Source organism: Ursus americanus, chromosome 8, assembly GCF_024610735.1.
Source record: "Ursus americanus isolate L20-20 chromosome 8, mUrsAme1.1.p, whole genome shotgun sequence".
In the NCBI taxonomy this organism is placed as follows: Eukaryota; Metazoa; Chordata; class Mammalia; order Carnivora; family Ursidae; genus Ursus; species Ursus americanus.
Window position 1 is genome coordinate 65,368,238 of NC_142134.1, and position 21,803 is coordinate 65,390,040.

The 21,803-nt window shown below is 38.6% G+C and overlaps 1 protein-coding gene across 6 annotated transcripts in view; it reads left to right on the plus strand.

Moving 5' to 3' along the window:
- PPARGC1A (PPARG coactivator 1 alpha) overlaps nucleotides 1-21,803 on the plus strand; it is a 634,327-nt gene that overhangs the window by 583,391 nt on the left and 29,133 nt on the right. For 3 of the 6 annotated variants that reach the window (XM_087863911.1, XM_087863909.1, XM_087863910.1), the window contains 6 exons: nucleotides 3,875-3,982; nucleotides 7,862-8,056; nucleotides 10,117-10,239; nucleotides 11,098-11,302; nucleotides 15,556-15,601; nucleotides 15,711-15,784. In XM_087863911.1, the coding sequence (XP_087720037.1) occupies nucleotides 3,875-3,982; nucleotides 7,862-8,056; nucleotides 10,117-10,239; nucleotides 11,098-11,302; nucleotides 15,556-15,601; nucleotides 15,711-15,784 (751 nt within the window). The remainder of the gene's footprint in view (nucleotides 1-3,874; nucleotides 3,983-7,861; nucleotides 8,057-10,116; nucleotides 10,240-11,097; nucleotides 11,303-15,555; nucleotides 15,602-15,710; nucleotides 15,785-21,803) is intronic. The other 3 variants (XM_087863908.1, XM_087863912.1, XM_045771385.2) reach the window with 1 other exon arrangement.

Here is a 21,803-nt window from a genome sequence, read left to right on the forward strand (position 1 = left end):
AGTAATGGATGTACAGTTCAGAGTGGTTGGGAAGGTCTCACTGAGAAGGTGACTTTTGAGTAAATGAAGGGATGAAGGGGCAAGCCATGTGGCCATCTGGCAGAAGAGCCTTCTAGTAAGGGGAAACAGCAGGTACGAAGGCCTTGGGGTAGAAGAATGCCTGGCATTTTTGTGGAGTAGTGATGAGGTCAGAGTGGTTGGAGAGGATTCAGACCGATAAATGGGGGCACTGACAGGGTCAGATGATGTAGGTCTAATATAGGGCAACCAACCATACACCTCAGACCGTGATCGTCTGCATTCACACCCAAGTGACTGAGTATTTATATTCTCAGAAGTGTACTGGCTTGGATGATAAATCATGTGGTGATCCTAGGCTAGTAGGGTCACTCTGAGGATTTTGACTTTGAGAGGCATGAGAAGCCATGGAGGGCTAGGTCACAAGGGGCACAAGGTATGACTTAGGTTTTATCAGTATCCTTTAGTCTTCTGTGTTGAGAATGAACTATTGGGATGGGGAGAAAAGTGGCAAGGGTGAAAGCAGGGAACCAGTTAGGAACCTACGAGATCATCATTTGGGCACGTGCCCTGCAGCCAGAGTCGAGCCATTTTAGTTGAGGCTACGTAACTAGCTAGTGGTATAGATGGGACTCGGGCCAATTTTCCTGACTTTCAGTCTGGTGTCCTTTACACAGGGCCCAGCTTCTCTTTTAGTTCAAACTTGAAAACAAACGAAGGCCAGGCTGGATCTTTACAGGCCCATTAAGCCTTCTGTTTGGTGGCTCAACTTGGTGGCTTCCTCTTCACGTTATGAGAAGTGGACGTGAAATGTATCCCATCCCCCACCCCCACCCCACGAAATAGCTCATTTTGAACCATCAACCAAGATTTTCTTAAGCCTTTCTCTTGAACGTCTGTATTTACGCTTTTGGCTCGTGTAACCTCTTCAGAATAATGAATTCCACACGCTCAGTGCATGCTTAGTAACTTATGAGTGTGTGATATAAGCTAGTAAGTTCAAATGGAGCCTAATACAGATGAGAACACATATTTTATGCCTGCTTAAATAGGAGCATAAATATTAACAAAAATTAAATGGACAAATATAACTATAGAGGGAGTTCTTCAGTTTTGTGTATTTATTTCCACTTGATTCTTGGTTTATTTTATTGTCCCAAGAATTGTCTTCAATTTTTGATCATTGCTTTCCTCAGTTAGAGTGGATAACTGGGAGAAAGCATCCATGTGCTGATAATACACATATATAGTCAACTGCAATGGAATATATGAGCGTATACCTAAGAGACTGAAAGAAATGCGCATGTACATAGATTCTGTTTTACATATGTGTGCTTGCGATGCAAACTTGTGTGTGTTGGGGCATGGTATGAATAGACACATTTACATACATGTTATTTTAAGTAGCCTTGATGTCCATGGAGATTTACCCAAACAGTGAAATTAAAATTTATGTTTTTTCTATTAGCCACTCTAGCAATACAACCGTAAATTCCAGCAACTTCGGCATCCAACAGAGCAAATACAGGGTCTCATAATGTGCTTATCTTATCTCTCCTGGGAATAAAAGAGGGGACTAAGCTCATTCGCAGGGCATCTGTAAGAAGTGAATACATACAGAAGTATTTTTTCACAAGAAATGTGTGATGTAATGCAAAGTCTTTATTGTCTTGGCTATTTTTCTGCTGCACGTATACACCTGAAATTTCTTACATCATTTTTTTCCCCGTCTTCAAGTGTCCACCCTTTTTCAAAGCCATCCCATAAACAGAAAGTTAGTGGGTTATTTTAGGGCCTTCTCTTCTTGAATGGGGCAGGAGGTAGTAAACTTTAAGAAGTGCCACGTGGGGTTTCTGCGCATTTACTGTTGGGCTGTGAGAAGGTGCACGGACATACTGTTGGTCTGTATGTGGGTATAAGAGAAGCAAGAAAAAGCACATTGGATTGTAAAACACTCCAGGAAGGAAAGAGAAAAAAAAGAGAAAGAGAGTTGTTTGAAAGTGAGTATTCAAAATATTAACATCTCCAGCAAAGGCTTAGACCCCTCAGAGCTGACATGTATAATAACCAATCGGAGAAGGTGGTATCTTTCCTGATTAAAATGCTTTAAAGAAAAAAGCTAATAACCTCAAATTCTATTTCAGTAGTCTAGTATGAACTGTAATTTTTTTCTTTCATTTCAGAAATTGTTTTTTTTTAATTTTAGTTCAGCTTCTTGCAAATCTTGAATCAAACTTTATACATTAAAACCAAAATTTCACACATGTAAAAGTTTTTTGCCTTTTTGTGCGTGAACAAAATGTACAGAACTTTATGTGTAAAGATCCAGAAAAGGGACTCCTATGGTCAACTGTGTTTCTTCTTTGAACCCCTCAAGCTATCGTAAAAGTCACTTTCTCATTTATTTATTTCAACTCCTGGTTGGGGTCTAGTGGGAGAAATAATCCAAAATAGTGGATAATCCAAAAATGTCATTTATATTTGGCTTCAGAATGCATTACCAGATGTTACTCTAGCAGATTTCCCTTCCTAATTAGGCCTCACTTAAAGTAGGAGTTAATTTTGTCTTCATTAGCTGCTTCCAAATCAGCAGGATGGGGCAAGGAGGAAGCCCAAGGCATGCTGGGTATTTGGGAGGAAGCTGGCCCACTGCTAAAAGTCGGCAGTAGATCATGCTCAAAGAAAGAAATTCAAATATGGTCAATCAAGACGATAGACATATACCCTGGAAATGTATTGAGCCTCTCCTTGAAGGATTCTCAGGCTTTCGTCCATTCTTTTTTTTCTCCCGATTAACCATGAGTGCAGAAAAAGTCTGTCCTAGGAATTAGGCAGATAATAACCTGAATTTTTATATAGAAAAAAGAAAATAGAGGCTCACAGAGGTTAAGTGACCTCTCACATAGACTGATCTCTGAGTAAACAGTACCTAAGATACTAAAACTGATTAATGAGTGATAAGAAGACCCCACTGTTTCCTTCTTATTGATGATTTGAATAATGAGGAAGCAGGAATTCTCCTGGCCTAATTCGCATTAAGAGAGCTAAGATAATGAAGCTGTGATTAAATGGCTATTAAACTATTTTTATCAAACAGAGATCAAGCGAGTGTGAGAATCTGGGGACGCAGAGTGTAATTGCAATTCTACAAGATGTGGAAAAAATTACTATCATAAGCAGGGCATGGTCCTGCCATAATAGCCTGCATTTAAAAATCTTTGGGATACCACATGCCGCTTTCACTTTGTAGTTCTCCCTTCAGGTGTCGGGAAGCATCTCGGAATCCCTCATTGCCTCCTTAATTTTTTTTTTTTAAAGATTTTATTTATTTATTCAACAGAGATAGAGACAGCCAGCGAGAGAGGGAACACAAGCAGGGGGAGTGGGAGAGGAAGAAGCAGGCTCATAGCAGAGGAGCCTGATGTGGGACTCGATCCCAGAACTCCGGGATCACGCCCTGAGCCGAAGGCAGACGCTTAACGACTGAGCCACCCAGGTGCCCCTGCCTCCTTAATTTAGTAGATTTATTCCCTCTCTATGCACTTGGGTGAGCTCAGTGCACTGTCTGCCCCACCATGCGTAATCAGTTGCAAGATCCTTTTGCCAACTGCTCACAAGGGAAGAAGGCCCAGATATTATGTCCCGGACCCCAAATTTCAATCTTCAGGTGACTCTGAGCACCCGAAGATGTGGAATCTGCCTTCCTTTAACTGTGCCCTTTGAATTGTATCACACTTAGGGCAGGTCAGATAGGGACCCAACAGTCCCAATGAGCAGTAATGAACCAAGTGTTCTGAACTATCATTTGTTAAAGACATAGCATTGCTTCGGAGTTACTGCCCATTCTGAATTTCAGGTTCCTAGTGCACGTGTACGTGTATCGCCTGCCAGTGGAAACTCTTTACAACCTGAGTGTCTGTGGAATGGGCTTCTTTACTCCTGGAGCGCCCTCCGGGAATGCACGGTACGGTCACCAGGACCTTTATTGCGGTGGGAGGAGCAGCAGACCCACCTTGCGTTAGGAGAGCCCAGGTGGATGCCCACCAAGGCTGAAGCTGCCTGAGAGTCTCAGAGCTCCCCTGTGGAAATGCTTGTCGGCCTGTGCCTGACCTTTCTTTCCCTCTCTGCCCCCCCCCCCACTCAGCTGTGCACCTTTACATCACTCTCTAATTGGTGACCTGCTCTCTCTTTTTTGCCTCTCTGCTCTTCTTTTCTTAACTTATATGGAGCTAATAAGCATATTTTTGTAAAAACAGTGATTCCGAACAATTAGAACACGGTGTCAGAGCGAGTCTTTGAAAGGTTATTTTGCAAAGTCGTTTTACTGCCTGATGTATTTCAATGCCCCGTCACCTGTGAACAGACATGTGTTCGTAGGCCAGAGTGCTTCATCTGCAGTGACTTTGATTTATTTGCTCTGTAAATTGGGACCGAAGCAATAATGGGAAGTGACATTAATTGTTTACCAGAGTCCTTTTTGTCACATCCATTGCCTTCTCTGGAGTGTTTGATTGTTGAAACTCTTGCTAAACTAATTGGAATTGCCACAGTGAGGAGCAATGTCCACTCAACTTCACCAACACGAGTATCTGTTGAGCTTCAGAACAAAAATGTCATCGGGAAATATCTTAGCTTTTTCCTCAGTCTTCTACGATTAGACAAAACACAGAGAATTTGAAATAACATTCTTTCCTTTCATAATTCAAGAATGACTTTACTAAAATAAACGGTCTCCGAACCCCTCACTGAGTCAGCCACATATGTGTCTGATGAACATGGGCTGTAAATAAGAATCACGGCCCGACCGGTCCGTCCTGGTTGAATACCAGCCTACCCTACCCACGTACCCCATCACACACACACACACACACACACACACACACACACACACACTGCCAATCTCCCATCCCACCGCCCTCCCTCCCATTGTGGTTCCAGTAGAGAGAATTTAAATAGCTGTGGTTTAATCAGATCTTGTAAATTAATTATGACATTATCAGGCTCCAATATTTCTGCCATTGTTTTTGATGTACATTCACCCGGGCTTATTAAAGAAATTGGAGAAACTAGTTAATTTAAGTGTTCTTTGTCATTCTGACTTGATTGGAATTATTATAGTTTGTTTACACTAGGGATAGAACTAAGGCACTATTGTATTATGTGATTGAAAGCAAATAGAGGCTTGTAGTGTTGCTGGAAAGCCAAATACAGAACTTAAATCGGGGTAAACAAAATTACTCATTTATTGGTAAACATTCTTAACTGTTTTTCTTGAGCTATTTTTGAACTTCAGTGAAATAAGCCTTTCTGAAAATTAGGATCCCTGGAAAAAAAAGTCCAATTTACTCAAACCATGTGTGTGTATGTGTGTGTGTATGTGTGTGTGCTTGAGATATCTTCAAAGATTATGTTTATTAGCTACTATGGGTATATTTATATTAATGTAAATCTCATGGTTTTTAGATGATTTAAAATAATATGTATTTAATTTAAATATTATTTCTATTTAGGACAGATGAATAATGGAATTTGGTTTTTCATATGTGGGGGTAATCTGAATTGAAAGGGAAGAGATTGGAATCTTTGGATGCTAGAATATGATCTGGGGCAGAAAATAAGTGAAAATCATTTCCGTATCTTTATTATTCAGATTATATGGACAGATCCAGGAGAATTGAGGCTGGGCGGTATGTTCGATAATGATTTGTTATTAAATCAAGCAGTTTGATTTTTAAACAATCGGTCAATTTCTGGAAGAAGTGGTGCCATTCTGAAATTAACATTTCACACCACCCCCCAATTAGGATTTACCTCCTGCAGTGGAGTCCTCATACTCAGAAAGTTGTCATTCCATCCCCTGTGCCCAAATCCACTTGACTCACAATGTGAAGTCCAGGGGCATTAGGGAGACACATTATGCAAAGGTAAGAAATGCTAGTAAAGGGGCGCCTGGGTGGCTCAGTCGTTAAGCATCTGCCTTCGGCTCAGGGTGTGATCCCAGAGTCCTGGGATCAAGCCCCACATCGGGCTCCCTACTCCACTGGGTGCCTGCTTCTTCCTCTCTCACTCCCCCTGCTTATGTTCCCTCTCTCGCTTGTCTCTCTCTCTGTCAGATAAATAAATAAAATCTTAAAAAAAAAAAAAAGGAAATGCTAGTGAAGTCTACCATGAGTACAAATGGCTCTTTTTGGCCTCTCGAATCCAAGAGAAAGAAGTCTGTAGTTTTCCTTCTGGATAGGGACTCATCGGTAATGAGGGAAAATAATTTTTATGTGAAAATAGAATGTATACGTGATAAAGGCCTGCCTAATTTCTCTAGTAATACAATTTGATTTTCTGATTAGCTGTCTTATTCTGTGATTCTTGTAATTTTGTCAGGTCAATTAACTGGAGTTCAGTGCTAGAGAGAAAGGACGTGTGGGCACTGCTGCCTTCATTACATGTCAGCAGCTTAGGTGCATCTTGTAATAGAATCGGTGTGGGATGATTTAGCCGATATTGTTAATGTCATAGCACAAGGAACTTAAAAAAAAAGATTTATGAAGCAGGTCAAATTGGACAAACAATGTGGAGTGCTAACAGGAGGAAGAGAAAGTGATCTACACAACATATATTCTAGGCAGTAAACGCAGATCGATGAATTATCCAGCAAGTAATCGTTGACCATGCTGTGTGCCTAGCATTGGCACTGGTTGCCCAGGTGATGGGAATATAGCACATTTTCCTGTAAACAAGGTGTACAAGCTCGTACAGAGTACTGAAATAAATGTTATCATTTATAATAAATGATTCACAGGTTTTTGCCTTCCCCTGGAGGGTTTCTGGAGGGCAGAGGTCATCTTTCTCTTTCTATCTCTAACACCAAACATAGCCCTGGTATAGGAGGTATGCAGATATGTTTATGCAATGAATACCTGAAGATTAACTTTCCAAGGGTGTGTGGCTGGGAGTGATTGTGGGAGTTGCGGAAACAAGTTAGAATACGTTCGCAGGGGTCCCCGTTCCAACTAACGTAGCACTAGAATTGCACCCCAGCCACAAGAAACGACCGCATTGAAGAGATATGACAAAGTAAGACTCTACCTAATGACTGACCAGATGAAGAGGACTCAAAGTCGCTCTACAGTTTGGGTCTGAGGAACTGTTACCCAAACTCAGGAAGTCAAGGGAAACAGCAGGTTTGCTGTGAAAGGTCCTAAGTTTGGGTTGTGGAGGATGAGGGAGCTATTATCAGGGAGAAATGTCCAGTGGGCAGTTCTAGATTTATGACCAAAGTTGGGAGAGATGTCAGGGAGGGAAATAAATGGCCGTGGAGTGTTTGGTGATGAGATTATAATTGAAACCATGAAAGTGTATGGTTGCTCTCAGTATAGTTTCAGTTTCTGGTCCTGTTCAAACGGAGGGTTATCTAAGCATTTTGGCTGCACAGGAGATTGAAACACTATATCTGAAGATGAAATAGATGATGGTTAAAATTCTCTCAAGTGCTAAGATTCTCTAGACCTTCTCCTTTAGTTAGGGAAACAAGACATACACCTGGGAAGAACGACTGTGAACAAGATGGTGTCATATACAGCTGTCACATGTACCGACATCACAAATTGCTAGCTTGGACAGCTCAGCCATCAGAGATTGCTCCTGAGAGGTATCAATTCATTGTGTGATTCAGACCAAAAGTGAATTTGGAGTCTGAAGAAGACATGATCTTTTGTGTTCTGGCACAAGCATTCAAAATTTCATGTACTACTCATTTGGATAAACATGATCCGTCTACACTGATGGATAGCGTTATCCGTCCCTCAATGTCAACGCTCTCACGTCGTCGATTTTTCTGTTTTTGCAGAAGATAGATGAAGAGAACGAGGCGAACTTGCTAGCAGTCCTCACAGAGACACTGGACAGTCTCCCTGTGGATGAAGACGGATTGCCCTCATTTGATGCGCTGACAGATGGAGATGTGACCACTGAGAATGAGGCTAGTCCTTCCTCCATGCCTGACGGCACCCCTCCGCCTCAGGAGGCAGAAGAGCCGTCTCTAGTAAGAACCCTTCCTACTGTTTAACAGGAATCGGAGTTGCCTCTGGCTACCCGCTGCATGGGTATGATGTAGTAACAATAAGGTTTGGATTTTTAATTTAGACTGATGCCAAAAACAATTCCCGAGCAGACTCGCAGTCGCAAATTCTGTGATTCTGTGTTTAAAATGTTGGTAATAACAGTCTTCATATGGTCTTACTACAGTTTGTTTTAACTGTCTTTTGCTATGTATATGTGTGTATTTTTATTTCTTAGCATTATTTATGTTCATGGTAGAAACTTAGAAAACGTAGACAACCCAAAAAGAATAGACCAAAAATTCACCTGTAAAATCAAATAATCTCTGATATAAGAAAAAAAGATTTATTTATTTTTTTTTAAATTTTTTTAATGATTGTTTATTATATTATGTTAGTCACCATACAGTACGTCCCCGGTTTCTGATGTAAGGCTCGATGATTCATTAGTTGCGTATAACACCCAGTGCACCATGCAATACGTGCCCTCCTTACTACCCATCACCAGCCTATCCCATTCCCCCACCCCCCTCCCCTCTGAAAAGAAGAAATAAGAAAAAAAGATTTAAATCCCCTCTTGTTTTAAGATACAGCACCATGCTTGTGAATTTGAAATATATGCATCATTGTTCATGTTACATATTATTTTATTGTTTGGAGATGTCCTAGTTCATTAAGAGATTTGTTATGGCTGGATATTTAGTCTTTTTCCTATTTTCCACCATCATAAATTATATAATAATCGGCATATTTATAGTTTTATTCTTATGCCTATGATTCTAGAAATAAAAGGTAGATCAAGGGATATGCAATATTTTAAGGTTTTCGATCCATAATTCTTATGAAGATTGAAAAATAATAGCACATTTGCAACCTAAGTTCCCTAAATTTATGGGAGGCAATGAAAAGTGAATTTGTTGGCAATGAAGAGTAAATTTTCTTTTCGATGCAGTGCTTGACCAGAATTTTATTAGTTCTAAGACACAGTTTACCTTCTCATCTACGGTAGCCATTTGTCATTTGCCATAAATCTGATGGAAGACCATTCTATGTAAATTATGGAATGCTATCCTCCAAACTTTAATAGTGTTCCTGGGCATGCCATTTAGAGGTTGTTTCTCTCCCATCTCTAAGTTTTTTAAATGTTAAAAGCATTCCATGTAAACATATGGAGACTCTACTTGTACTCCTATGCATTTCGAGATTTCTGGTTTAGAAGAAACTCCCTCATAAGTAATTGCTACCCCCCCACCCCCCCCCACCCGCCCACGCCATTTCTCCATTTGCCATTTGGCTTTGCTCTCTGGTACTTTGATGTCTTTACATTGATACCAGAGGATTTTCATCCACATAATTGGTTTACTGGGAGGGGTTGTTGACTCCGCCTCATACTGTCTGTCCGAGCAGGGAGGTCCTAGAAGGCCAGCAAGTCAAATGAAGAAACAGAGGTCAAGAACAGTAAATGCTTTGCCTGAGCCAGAATCAATCTCTATCTACTTACAAGTCTTCAGTGATAGCCACTCTTTTATCATAAATATCCTTTGAATCAGTAAAGTTAAACTGGATTGTGAAATATCATTCAAAGCATTACAGAATCTTTTATTTATTTTCCCTTGATTCATTTGGGTTATTGAGGGGAAAATGTACTATATTCTGTCCCCAACCCCCAGTTCCTCATTTAGCAGGGCAACTTTTCTCACCTAGTAGGTATTTGGAAATCCTTTTAGGAAGATCCTTTCTGCCTTATTTTCTCCAAAAAAAGAAAAAAAACAAAACAAAACAAAAATCAAGGTAGACAATACTAAGTCTCAGATATAGGGAAGGGAAATACTTTCACAGTTGGTAGTGTAATGCCAATTTTTTCTTACTTTTTAAAAATGCGTTTCCTTTAGCACTACTGTGCCTTGGTATGACTATAATTAAAGGGTGAGAGAATTAATCTTTATAATTAATTAACATGACGTTTAAAATTTCAGTAACTTATTCTAATGCTTAAAAGATGCATAACTTTTCTTGCTTTCCCCCTTCTCTGATATGTTTCTAGCTTAAGAAGCTCTTACTGGCACCAGCCAACACTCAGCTAAGTTATAATGAATGCAGTGGTCTCAGTACCCAGAACCATGCAAACCATAATCACAGGATCAGAACAAACCCTACAGTTGTTAAGGTACAATGCAAACTTTCTAATATAGGAGGGAAAGTAACAAAGGATTTTGCTTGCAGCAGTAAAACAAAGGATAGGTTTATTTCTATGTATTCAGCTGGGATCCTGCAGTTGCTTTATAATGTGAAACAATATGAAATGGGTTTCCAAAAGCAGCGCTCCAGCTACTTTAAACTAGAAAGAGTTCATTTATGCTTTGTCTTCGGATGATTGGAATGGAAGTTCCGCCGTCTGTTACTCCTTGCCCACTTTATTAATACACGCAGCAATGTGGGTTCCAATAAAATGTGCTGATAGGCTGGTATTATCTATGAGTGACTTTAAGATGCAGGATTGCCATTTTGCCAGCTGTCTAACCTGAGAAAGATTGCTCTGGAATCCCTGCAAAAGATCGATCTCTGCCATTAATTGGCGAGAATGCTGGCAATGACATAATTCGGTTAGCGGGCTGTATTAAACAATGTTTGTCTTGCCATTCACTGTGAGTGAAAACGGAGCGTTAAGGGGTACTTAAGAGAATTGTGAATATGGGGCTCCAGCAATCAGTGGCAAATTAAGGTTTAAACCAGCTTATTTTTTTTTTATTCACAGTAAAGGCGCTATAGGGTCTTGTTAGTTACATGTTGCTGAGTAGGAACATTGAAATGTAGGAGAAATGAAATAAAAAGCTGCATAAATGTCATTTAGGAATTTTAAATGTAATTTTCTTTCCTTGTTCTGCAAACAATTATTCACAGCTCATAGATCTAGTACACTTAGACTGAACACTTCATTGAAAATCTCATCTCTTCAGAAAACCTATATCCATTCTGATAAGGTTCAGTTCACTAATTTTAGCTTTCTTTATGCCTTGTTTTTAAGACCGAGAATTCATGGAGCAATAAAGCGAAGAGCATTTGTCAACAGCAAAAGCCACAAAGACGTCCCTGCTCGGAGCTTCTCAAGTATCTGACCACAAACGATGACCCTCCTCACACCAAACCCACAGAGAATAGGAACAGTAGCAGAGACAAATGCACCTCCAAAAAGAAGTCCCACACACAATCGCAGTCTCAACATTTACAAGGTAGGCTGGGGACCAACACGCAGGCTGTCGGCGGCCGGGGCGCTGAAGGCAAAGCAAGCATGCACGGGGCTGGGAGTGCCCCAACTTCAGGCTTTCGCTCCACTGCTCTATCTCTGGAAAGAGAATTCGGCACTTTATTATAGACTCATAAAAAAAAGAAACTCTTTCCTGGGACACAGGTTGAACATGTCCTATTCGGCTAATACGCAGCCTAATTCACAGTCACCAAAAAGCCCCTGAAATGTGAGCTGGGTCGGGAGGGGGTGGTGAAAGGTTTATGCGGAGTCTGAATTGCAGAGATAATTGAAATTCGGAGCAAGCTGGGCTAGCCAATATTAAAAAGCTTTTCTTTTTTCCTTTCTATTAATGGAAAAAACGAGGCATTGTTGATTTGCTGTCTATACCTTAAGAAAGAAGACACGGTGTTGGTGCAGCCTCTCCCGATTATTAAGTGCAGTCTTTTTTTTTTTTTTTTAAAGACCACATGTTATGCTCATAGGTTTTATTTTGTAAATAAGGATTTGGAAATTCCTGGAATTTATTTGTGTTTGCCTTCTATTAAAAAATATTGCCCAGATCCAACGAAGCATCTGGGTTGATTTTTGTTGTCCCCATACATTCTGGAAGGCTGAAGCTTCTGAGGCAGATCAGGGTGATTTGGGGAAAACCTGTCTTGGCAGAGGTGTAATATTTTCTTTCTTTTTGGCTCTTCCCTCAAAATCGTCCTGTCTTAGAGGCCCAAAGGAAGCTTATTGAAAGTTGCTGTTGCTTTAAAATATCTCAGCTTCCACATTAACCCTACCTTTAACCTCATGGTGGAAGCAGGTATATTCATTTTTTTTAAATTAATTTATTTATTTTAAAGACAGTGAGAGAGAGAGAGTGCAGGGAGGGGGAGGGAGAGGGAGAGAGAGTCTTAAGCAGACTCTGTGCTAAATGTGGAGCCCAACGCGGGGCTTGATCTCACAACCTGGAGATCAGGACCTGAACTGAAACCAGGAGTCAGATGCTTAACCGACCGCGCCACCCAGGCGCCCCAGAAGCAGGCATATTCTAACATAGCAATTACAAACACCCACTTCTTTTTTCCCTTTTGTTTCCCTGACTTCCCCTTCCAGCTGCAGAGTGGTAGTCCCTGATCCCTGTTTTGAACCATGATTATTTCATACAGGTATGCTGTTGCTGCTGCTTTTAATAAGTATTTTCTTTCCAGTGTTTTCAGTTTCCCTCTTTCATCCCTATCTCACCATAAACCTTCAGGAACCTTCTTTTAAAGTTTTAAATTGGCTCTCAATCAGGTTTTCCCTGGTGGATATATCAAAATCACTTGGCCATCCTTTTCTGTCAGTTCAGGGAAAGGTATTTATTGAAATGGGCCACATTTTTTGGTAGCTCGCCTTGCCCTGATTGGCCCCTCACGCACATGTGCTGGACCTGTTTTTCTCAGAGCAGAACCGGCAGTGCTGTGGGATGCAATGGTGTGGAGAACCTCAGGTGAAGGGAAGGCAGCCGAGCTCACTCCAGTGAGTGGACTGCAAAATTCACTGGGCTGCTCTCCTTGTCCTAGTGTGTCCCAGTCTGGCGTTCATTTTCTGGAGCTGAATTTGAAGTCCTAAGCCAGCTATAACCTTGTAGCCAGTGAGCCCAGATGCAACACATGTTTAAAACATCTTTTTTAATTTTTATATTCTTAAAATTGTATTTGGCCCTTTTGGATTTTGAGAGTTTAGGAGGTTTGGGGTTCGTTTTTTAAATCCACTTACCACTAATAATACTGTAAACTCTTACAAAGCATGGCAGTGAGGAGTTAAATTGGCCTACGGGGAATATACTCTTTAGGTGAGACCTGCTGTATGTGGATTTTTTAAAAAAGATATATGCCTGTGGCAAAGCATACAAAGTTTATCCCAGAACAAAGCCTGTGGACAAAAACACAAAAAAACGAAACGAAACAAACAAAACGTCACAAAATTCCTATAGTTGTTAAAGGCCAAGAGCAAATTAAACATGGCTGGCTGTGAATAACCAACGGGAAATAAACGCTTAGCTTCAGGATTTATTTAAATTATGATTCAAACTTTAAAAGTAGAAAATATATTAACAATTAGAGACAGTAACCCAGGATCTACTGAGGTTTCTCTTTCTTGATGTACTGTAACGTTCTCTCAGTGAACTGCATGTGTGCTGTCTGTAACATTGTGGGGTCAAGTTCTTTTCACTTCCTTAGGATAATGGCCTGACCTTTGGCTCATGTTGGTGTCCCCTGTACTCATTTATTCATTCATTTGCTAATGTATTCATTCATCGAAAAGACCATGATCTGCATGAAAAAGATGTATTCCCCCGCCCTCAAGGATCTTAGAGGCCCTGGTCTGTCCCTCTTTGGAGTAGTGTGGATTAAACTCCCAGTAAACCAAATCAGTGTTCTTCTAGGGGTAGCTTCTGTGAGTGTGGGCATATTCAGGGATGGCGTTCTGTACTGTATTTGGTTCGGGGCTGAACCTTCCTGTAGCCTTCTCTTCCTGTTTGCCATCGGTCCCGTTAAACATGGCCACCGCCTAAGGCTCCCCTTCCAGTGCCCTTGCCATCACCTATACCCAACTGTCAGAATGTTAGGGATCTTCCTTTGAGCATTTCGGATAGCCTACCCTACACCTTGAAAACTGGATCCCAGAGACCGATTTTCAATGTGTATTTACTGTGTGACGTAGCACACAGTTCCTATCTAGCAACACTTGCTGTGGAGCCTGTATGCGTGATCCTAATTATTAGTTGAACGTCGAAAATGTTGGTAAATTTCCTTCATGAGTGTGTTCTTTTGGAAAGGCTCATTATATCAGACATACTAAAAAAATTAATATAAAACCAGTTCATTTATCTGTATATATAAAAGCCAATCAATCAAGCTACCTAATTTGTAGAAGACAGCGTGAACTTCGTATTTCTGGATGCACATTGGATGGATGATAAACCATTCAATTGTTTAAAAACTAAATCTAAATCGACAAATTAAATATGTAAATACTATTTATCCAAGTAAAGTATGTAATTTCAGCCTAATTTGGACATAAATAATATTTTCACATTTCAAAGGATCTTAATTACTGGGGTTGATTAATTTACTTTAATATCTATTGAATGCAATTCCTTTTGGTAATAGGAAAAAGAAAACATATTCTGGGCTGACTTTGTCAGTAACTAGTTTTATGGCCCTGGAAATATCATTTCACATCTTTAGGTCTCAGGTTTTTTCATCCATAAAATAAGAGTGTATTCTAAACACATTTTTAGTTTCAAATCTATGATTTTCATTACGTAAATGACTACCTCTTGACCTTTTGAAAGTAGTTATGCTAATGAGAAAAAATTGGCATAAACCTACATACATATAAATATATCTTTATAGATAAGCATATATATACATAATATGTGGATGTATATCCCAAGGACGTTTCTCATCATGTTTTCCCCTCCTTCTGTTCAAAATACAAGACTGCCAAGGAGAAGCAATTGAAATTTTGGAGTGAGAAGAAGATTCTTACTCCACCCTTCCTAATTGGGAAATGCCTCCTGTAGGAGGTAAGATTTAGGAAGCATAAAGGAAGTAAATGAGCTCTCTTTGCAAGTCCATAGGTCTCTCAACTGATAAATGCAGTATCTTACTTTAGTTGTCTGTAAGATTTGGGGATCTGAACCCCTTTTAAACCATCAGGGTCAATGTCCACAATTTGTCATAATCTCTCAATTAATTTTCTGTAAATGGAATGGTTATTGCTTGATCTCTGGCCTCATAGAAATAACCTATTCTCAGGGCTAGATATAAAATTATACATTTTAGGAGAAAAATCAACTGAATATTCATAACGTTCTGTTGTCTTATAGTTATTCTGTTTTCTTGTCTAAACAAACCGTGTACTGTATTCCAAATTAAAATAGAACACATTATTTCTCTCTGATGGTATGATGCAAATTTTGTATCCTTAACAGAGATGCTACATTTTGGGGAAAATTCTGTTTTTGTATGTGTTTTTGAATGATAGTTTACCGATGCAGATGTTGTCTGCAGTTTGTTTTAGCATAACGGACTGTTGTCTGACTTTGATCCAATATTCGGGGGTTTCCTTACTTTAGTTTTCCAGTTTCCAGTTTCCAACCTGATTGTAGTAAGAAAAAATGTTCTAAAAAAGAAAAAAAAAGAAAACCAAACCACAAAACTCAATATTTCATAATTAGTTTCCATTTTTTTCCTTTAGCCAAACCAACAACTTTATCTCTTCCTCTGACCCCAGAGTCACCAAAGTAAGTATTAAGAAATGTAACCATTTTTAGAAAGGGAAGGGGGTTCTAATACATTTGGCTACAGCAACTCCATTTCAGTTTGTTTTTATAAATGTGCCATATCTTCCAGTGACCCCAAGGGTTCCCCATTTGAGAACAAGACTATTGAACGAACCTTAAGTGTGGAACTCTCTGGAACTGCAGGTAAGCCTTACATTTCACTTGGAACTCTGTGTGTGTGTGTGTGTGTGTGTGTGTGAGTGAAATATGTATTAAATAATAGTGCATATTCTCCATGTGATTAATGAAATTGACGAATAGTATAAGCAACATTAGATAAGAAGTTACATATAAATATTTTCACTTCTTTTTTTCTTTTAAAGAGAAGATATTTATCGTGTGTCAGACCTGGGCCAGACCCTCTGATGTATACTACTGCTTTAGATCCTGAAGTAACCCTATGTCAGATTAAGACACCAAAGCTTGAGCAGGAGGAGAAATTAACATTTATTGGTCTCCCACTCAATAAACGTGCCAGGCACGTAAGTGGTTTTGACTAGTTTCACAACAACCTCATGAAGATAGTGGTAATTTTCTCATCTTTAAGATGAGGGTATAAAATTCAGAAATGTTAATCAACTTGCCCAGGATCACAGAGCTAGAAAGCAAGGAGCAAAGTTTTGAACCACAGTTTATTCATTATAACAATGTTTTAATTGGAATATTTTCTTACTCACCATTATACTTAACAGTATAATGTTCTCTTATATATGTTACCATTTTTATATCTTTTCAGCAAAGGAGAAAAATGAAAATGTGCCCATTCACCAAAACAAAATGTACTTAGATATTTTTAAACAAGACTGATTTTCTTCGCCATTTGGACTTCTGGACTCATTTAGTCAGTCTTACTTTATATACTGAAGAGGAAGGAGCTTTAAAAACTTGGAGTAACTTAATAATCCACAGACTTCCTAGGCAGACTTCTAAATTGGGTGGAAATGGTGCTTTTGCACTGAGTGTTTTAGGTTTAGGTACAGAACTAGACCAGAAAGTGAATCTTAGGCTGTCTGAACAAGAAGTTCCTTGGCTCTGGCCATTGCTGGTAAGGGTAAAGGAACAGTAACTTATACAAGATGCTTCCAACCAGAACTATAGTGCCCATGTACACCATGGCCATTGTCACTAAGTTTAATTTCACACTTTGAGTTTGCTAAATTACCACCTTATGAAAGGCCTACTGCATGATCGCATGATTTGGTCAAGCAGTAGAGTAGTTAATTTCATGGTATTTATATACGTATTTTTTTGTGTGTACACACATATACATATGCAAATGTATACATATCTTTATATGCATACATACATATATACACATATACTCACTTATAGACATATATGTAACATCATTTCTTAAATAAATTATAATTACTTATATGGTTATAAGTCACTTTTATGTATGTATATTACATGCAGTAGAAGCCTTCTTATCTGACCAGTGAGAATGAGTATTTGGTGGGCTTATCCAAAAAATCGATTAAAGTATACAGCTTTGTCATTTTACTTTTGCCTAAGTCATATAAAGAAATATTCAAATTTTTTTTTTTTTTTTTTTTTTTTTGGTATAAGATACAGAGATCTTTGCCTTGAACTTAAATGTCCTAACTGGCAATCCATTCCTCTTTCTGGCACAAACTATAGTAATAACAATGTATCTTAGATGGTATCCACTGTTCATTTCTTGCTTTTTAAAAGAAAAAAATTAAAGATATTGTGTAGTAGTCTGAGTGCAAAATCATTCTAGATTTTTATGATTTTCATATAAATCAATAATAATCATGATTTCCCATGTTTTCCCAGTGTTTCTGATACCACCAGTCTACAACCCATTTGACAGCTCTTCTTTTAGTGACATACCTTTATTGGTTCTTCTTAGAGAAACAATTTTTCTTATACTTCATTCAATGGCATCATATTTTATTACCTTATGTAATTCCAGTTACCACCATAATAGACATCAACTGGTTTGGGAAATAGGACTGTGGCTTATGATAACAACTCAGTTGAAAGGAATCTATTTACTATGAGTGTTGAGAATGTTGTATTAGTTATTTTGTTTCAGAGAGGATTGAGAAAGCTTCCTCTTTATACAAAACCACACCAAGGCTTCTGTTAAAAGGTTTTTATTATTTTCTTACTATAAATAATTTAAGCTTACTATAAAAATGTCAAAAATATAAACTAGTGGAAAAATATTCGTAATTCTTTTTTAAAGATTTATTTATTTATTTATTTGAGAGAGAAAGAGAGAGAGAGAGCATAGCAGGGGGCAGAGGGAGAGGGGCAGAAGGAGAGGGAAACAATCTCAAGTCGACTCCTGGATAAGCACAGAGCCCGATGGGGGGCCTCGATCCCACAACCCGGAGATCATGACCTAAGCAAAAATCAAGAGTCAGACACTTAACTGACTGAGCCGCCCAGGTGCCCCTATTCACAATTCTAAGATGCAAAGTTATCCATAGCATTTTTTTCATATGGATAATTTTATACATTATATTTATACTATAATCATTTTGTAAATATAATTTTGCATCCTGATTTTTCAGTTAACATTTTAATGAGAATTTTTTGTATTATCACAGACCCTTTATTATCAGGTTTTTAGCGTGTTATATGACATTAGTTTTAGTACGTAATCAAAACTTATTTAATCATACTCCTCTTATAAATTAAGGTTGTTTTTAAGTGTTAACATTTTGAAATAGCACTGCATTAGAAATGGTTGTTCATATATATTTTTTTTACTGAAGTACAGTAGACATACAATGTTATATGAGTTTCAGGTGTACAACATAGTGTTTCAACACTTCTATATATTATGCGTAAGTGTAGTTACCATCTGTCACCATGTAAGTTTATTACAATATTATTGGTTAATTCCCTATGCTGTGCTTTTCATCCCCTTGACATATTTATAACTGGAAATTTATACCTCTTAATCCCCTTCACCTATTTTGCCCATCCCCCCACCTCCCTCCCTTGTGGCAATCACCAGTTTGTTCTCTGTATTTATGAGTCTGTTTCTTGTTTGTTTATGTGTTTTGTTTTGTTTTTCAGATTCCACATAAAAGTGAAATCATATGGGATTTGTCTTTCTCTATCTGACTTATATCACTTAGCATAAGACACTCTAGATCCATTCATGCTCTCACAAGTGGCAAGATTTTATTCTTTCTTTTAATGACTGAGTAATATTCTATTATATATGTATACTGCATCTTCTTTACTCATCTATTGCTTTTCTATCTTGGTTATTTTAAATAATGCTGCAATAAACATAGGGATGCATGTATCTTTTCTACCTAGTGTTTTCATTTTTGTTGAGTCAATACCCAACAATGGAATTACTGGATTATATGGTATTTCTATTTTTAATTTTTTTCAGGGATCTCCATATTGTTTTCCAGAGTGCATGCATCAATTTACATTTCCACCAGCAGTCACAAGTTTTCCTTTTTTTCCACATTCTCATCAACACTTGTTATTTCTTATATTTTTGATAATAGTCATTCTGACAGGTAAAAGGTGACATTGTGGTTTTAATGTCCCTTTTCCTGATGATGAGTGATGTTGAGCATCGTTTCATGTGTCTGTTGGCCATCTGTATGTCTTCTTTGGAAAAACACCTATTCAGGTCCTCTGGCCATTTTAATCAGATATTCGTGGGTTTTGTTGTTCTGTTCCTAAGCTTTATCCTATTTTCTCAAGATAAATTCTTAGTAGTTTTTAATAGTGAACGTAAAGATAGAATATCTTGGGGTCTTCTGGTATAAATAGCCACATTGCTTTCCAAAGGTGTGCTTTCATTTATAGCCCCATTAGCACTACATGGATATACTTGCTTTATTACATCCTTCCTGGCATTAGATATCTTTGTTTTTAAAATTTTATCATTTTAATTGCATTCCTTCCATTAGTGAGATCATGGTGTTACAAAAAAGCATTTCTATTTTCTTTTTGCAAAAGTTTTAACCTTTTTCTTATCGATAGATACCGAATTTTAGATAATTTAGTGATGATTTTGGAAGTTTAGTAGCCTACACTATTGAAAGACAAGTAGAGATTTATAGAAGATACATTTTTTACATATTTAGAATCCTTAAAAATACACACAGTGGATTTATTTCTGTCAGTGAACCAGAATTCATCTGACTGGTTTGAATCCTTTCCTCTTGGGGCTTTGAAGGATGATTGGATACAATGGAAATCAATTTACCAACATGTTTTTAATACCTGCTCTATGCTTGCAGTGTGATAGGTCTTAGTGAATGTACAGCAAATGGAAGACCTAGAGACTGATCCATATAAAGCATGAAGCATTATCCTTGGCTGCTAAACAGACGTCCTTGTGTTTAAGGTGTGGGCTTATGGACTGTCGTGGAGAATAACACACATTGTGCAAGTAGCATGAAAGCAAAATATTATTTATTACCTACAATGTTTTGTTACCATCTAAGAAAGATGGGCCCAGGGGATGGTTTTTAGGTTATTTAGTGTGGTGGTTTTAAGTGTGAAGATGCAAATTAGAGAAACTGAGGTAGGGCCAAATTGCCTTACAAAATAGAAAGAATTTAGAGCCCTAGGAAAACAAGGGACCAAGGAAGAACTTGGAGCATGCTGAAGGAAGCTGGGAAGAGAACTTTGGAACTTGACTGGAGGGTGGTGTAAAGAAGAGGTTTTTTTGAATAGAGATATCGTGCATTTGAACCGCGATGCAATATGTAATGATTGTGTTCTCCATGTCCTCGAACAATCTTTAGTAACATTTCTCGCAGGGTAGGGATTGCAGTATGTGACAAACAGCGATTGCAGGAGAATCACCAAAGGGAGAAAAGAAGTTATCAAGGAGAACCCTGTAACTTTGCCTCAAGTTAAATACAACGATTGCACGCAAGATTGAAAAGAATTACAAAGATGGCTCAAGGACCAGAAGAAGCATTAGGTGCTCTCATTAGTGAAGGACCCAGGTGATCCACGGAAAGGAGTGTGGAGGGAACTGTGCTCTCCATAGGCTAAACTGACTTGGGGAGCCTTAGGGAGAGAAATATTTGTATCCGATTTGAACTGCACAGATGGAAAGGGGAGAAGATATTGATGGAGCAGAAGCAAGTAGGCAGGAAATCAAAGCGATGTTTGAGTAACACGTACTTGGCAATGGGCAGTGAAATCAGTAAGGAGCTACAAGACAGAGCATATACTTTTCCACCTTCGTCTTTTAATTGCTACAATGCTTTTCTCTCTCCTTAATCTTTTCTGGGTCTTAGTTTCCTTAATGTTTAAGTCATGTTTATAATTCCCAAATCAAATTATTTTCGGACTCCAACGACTAAAATATAGGTTGAAAAATAAAATTGCCAGTATTCAACCATTTTTGACATCCAGAAATGGCAATTACATGTGCATTCAGCCAGAATTTAAAGACGTTATAAGCAGCAAAGCTCCAAATGAAATTAGTCTACTGTGATTTTCTAAAAGCCGACGGCATGGCTTAGTGAGGTTGTGCAAAACCTTGGTTCTGACACTGGACAAACCCAAGTTCAAATTCTGAATCTACCATCTAGCAAGGTGGCCTTTGGTCATTTTAATTAACTTTTGTAAGACTCGGGATCCTAATGAACCCAATGAAGATAATAACAGTACCCGTATCTCATTGGGTCGCTCTGAGGAGAGAGATAAAACATGAAAAAGGCTTCCTCCAGTGCCAGCGTATAGAAGTATTCCATAAATATGAGATATTTCATTACTAATTCTGCATTAACTTTACCTGCCGAGGTCATTGTACCTGATTGCTCATCTTTTCAATGTTTGATTATCTTCACCCGTTCCCTTTCATTGGCCCTAATGTTGTTCTCTCTTTGGCACACTCATATATAAAGTTACATATTTTCTTTGTGGCAAAAATCCCTCTAATTCCCCCATAAAACTGAACATACACCATTTTGGGTGTGGGTATGGGATCTGCTAAATCGAGGTAGAAAATTCTCCTCTTTGATACTCTCTCAACAGCAGCTCCTTCTACATTACTACGCATCCTGGAGGTTAGGCACTCCCCAGTAAGCATGTTGTATGTGTTATCTTTTTGATTCTCTGGCCATTGCATTGTCGAGGAGAAAGCTATATGTTGACACTAGCTCTGTGGTGGATCCGGGTTCAAAGCATGTCT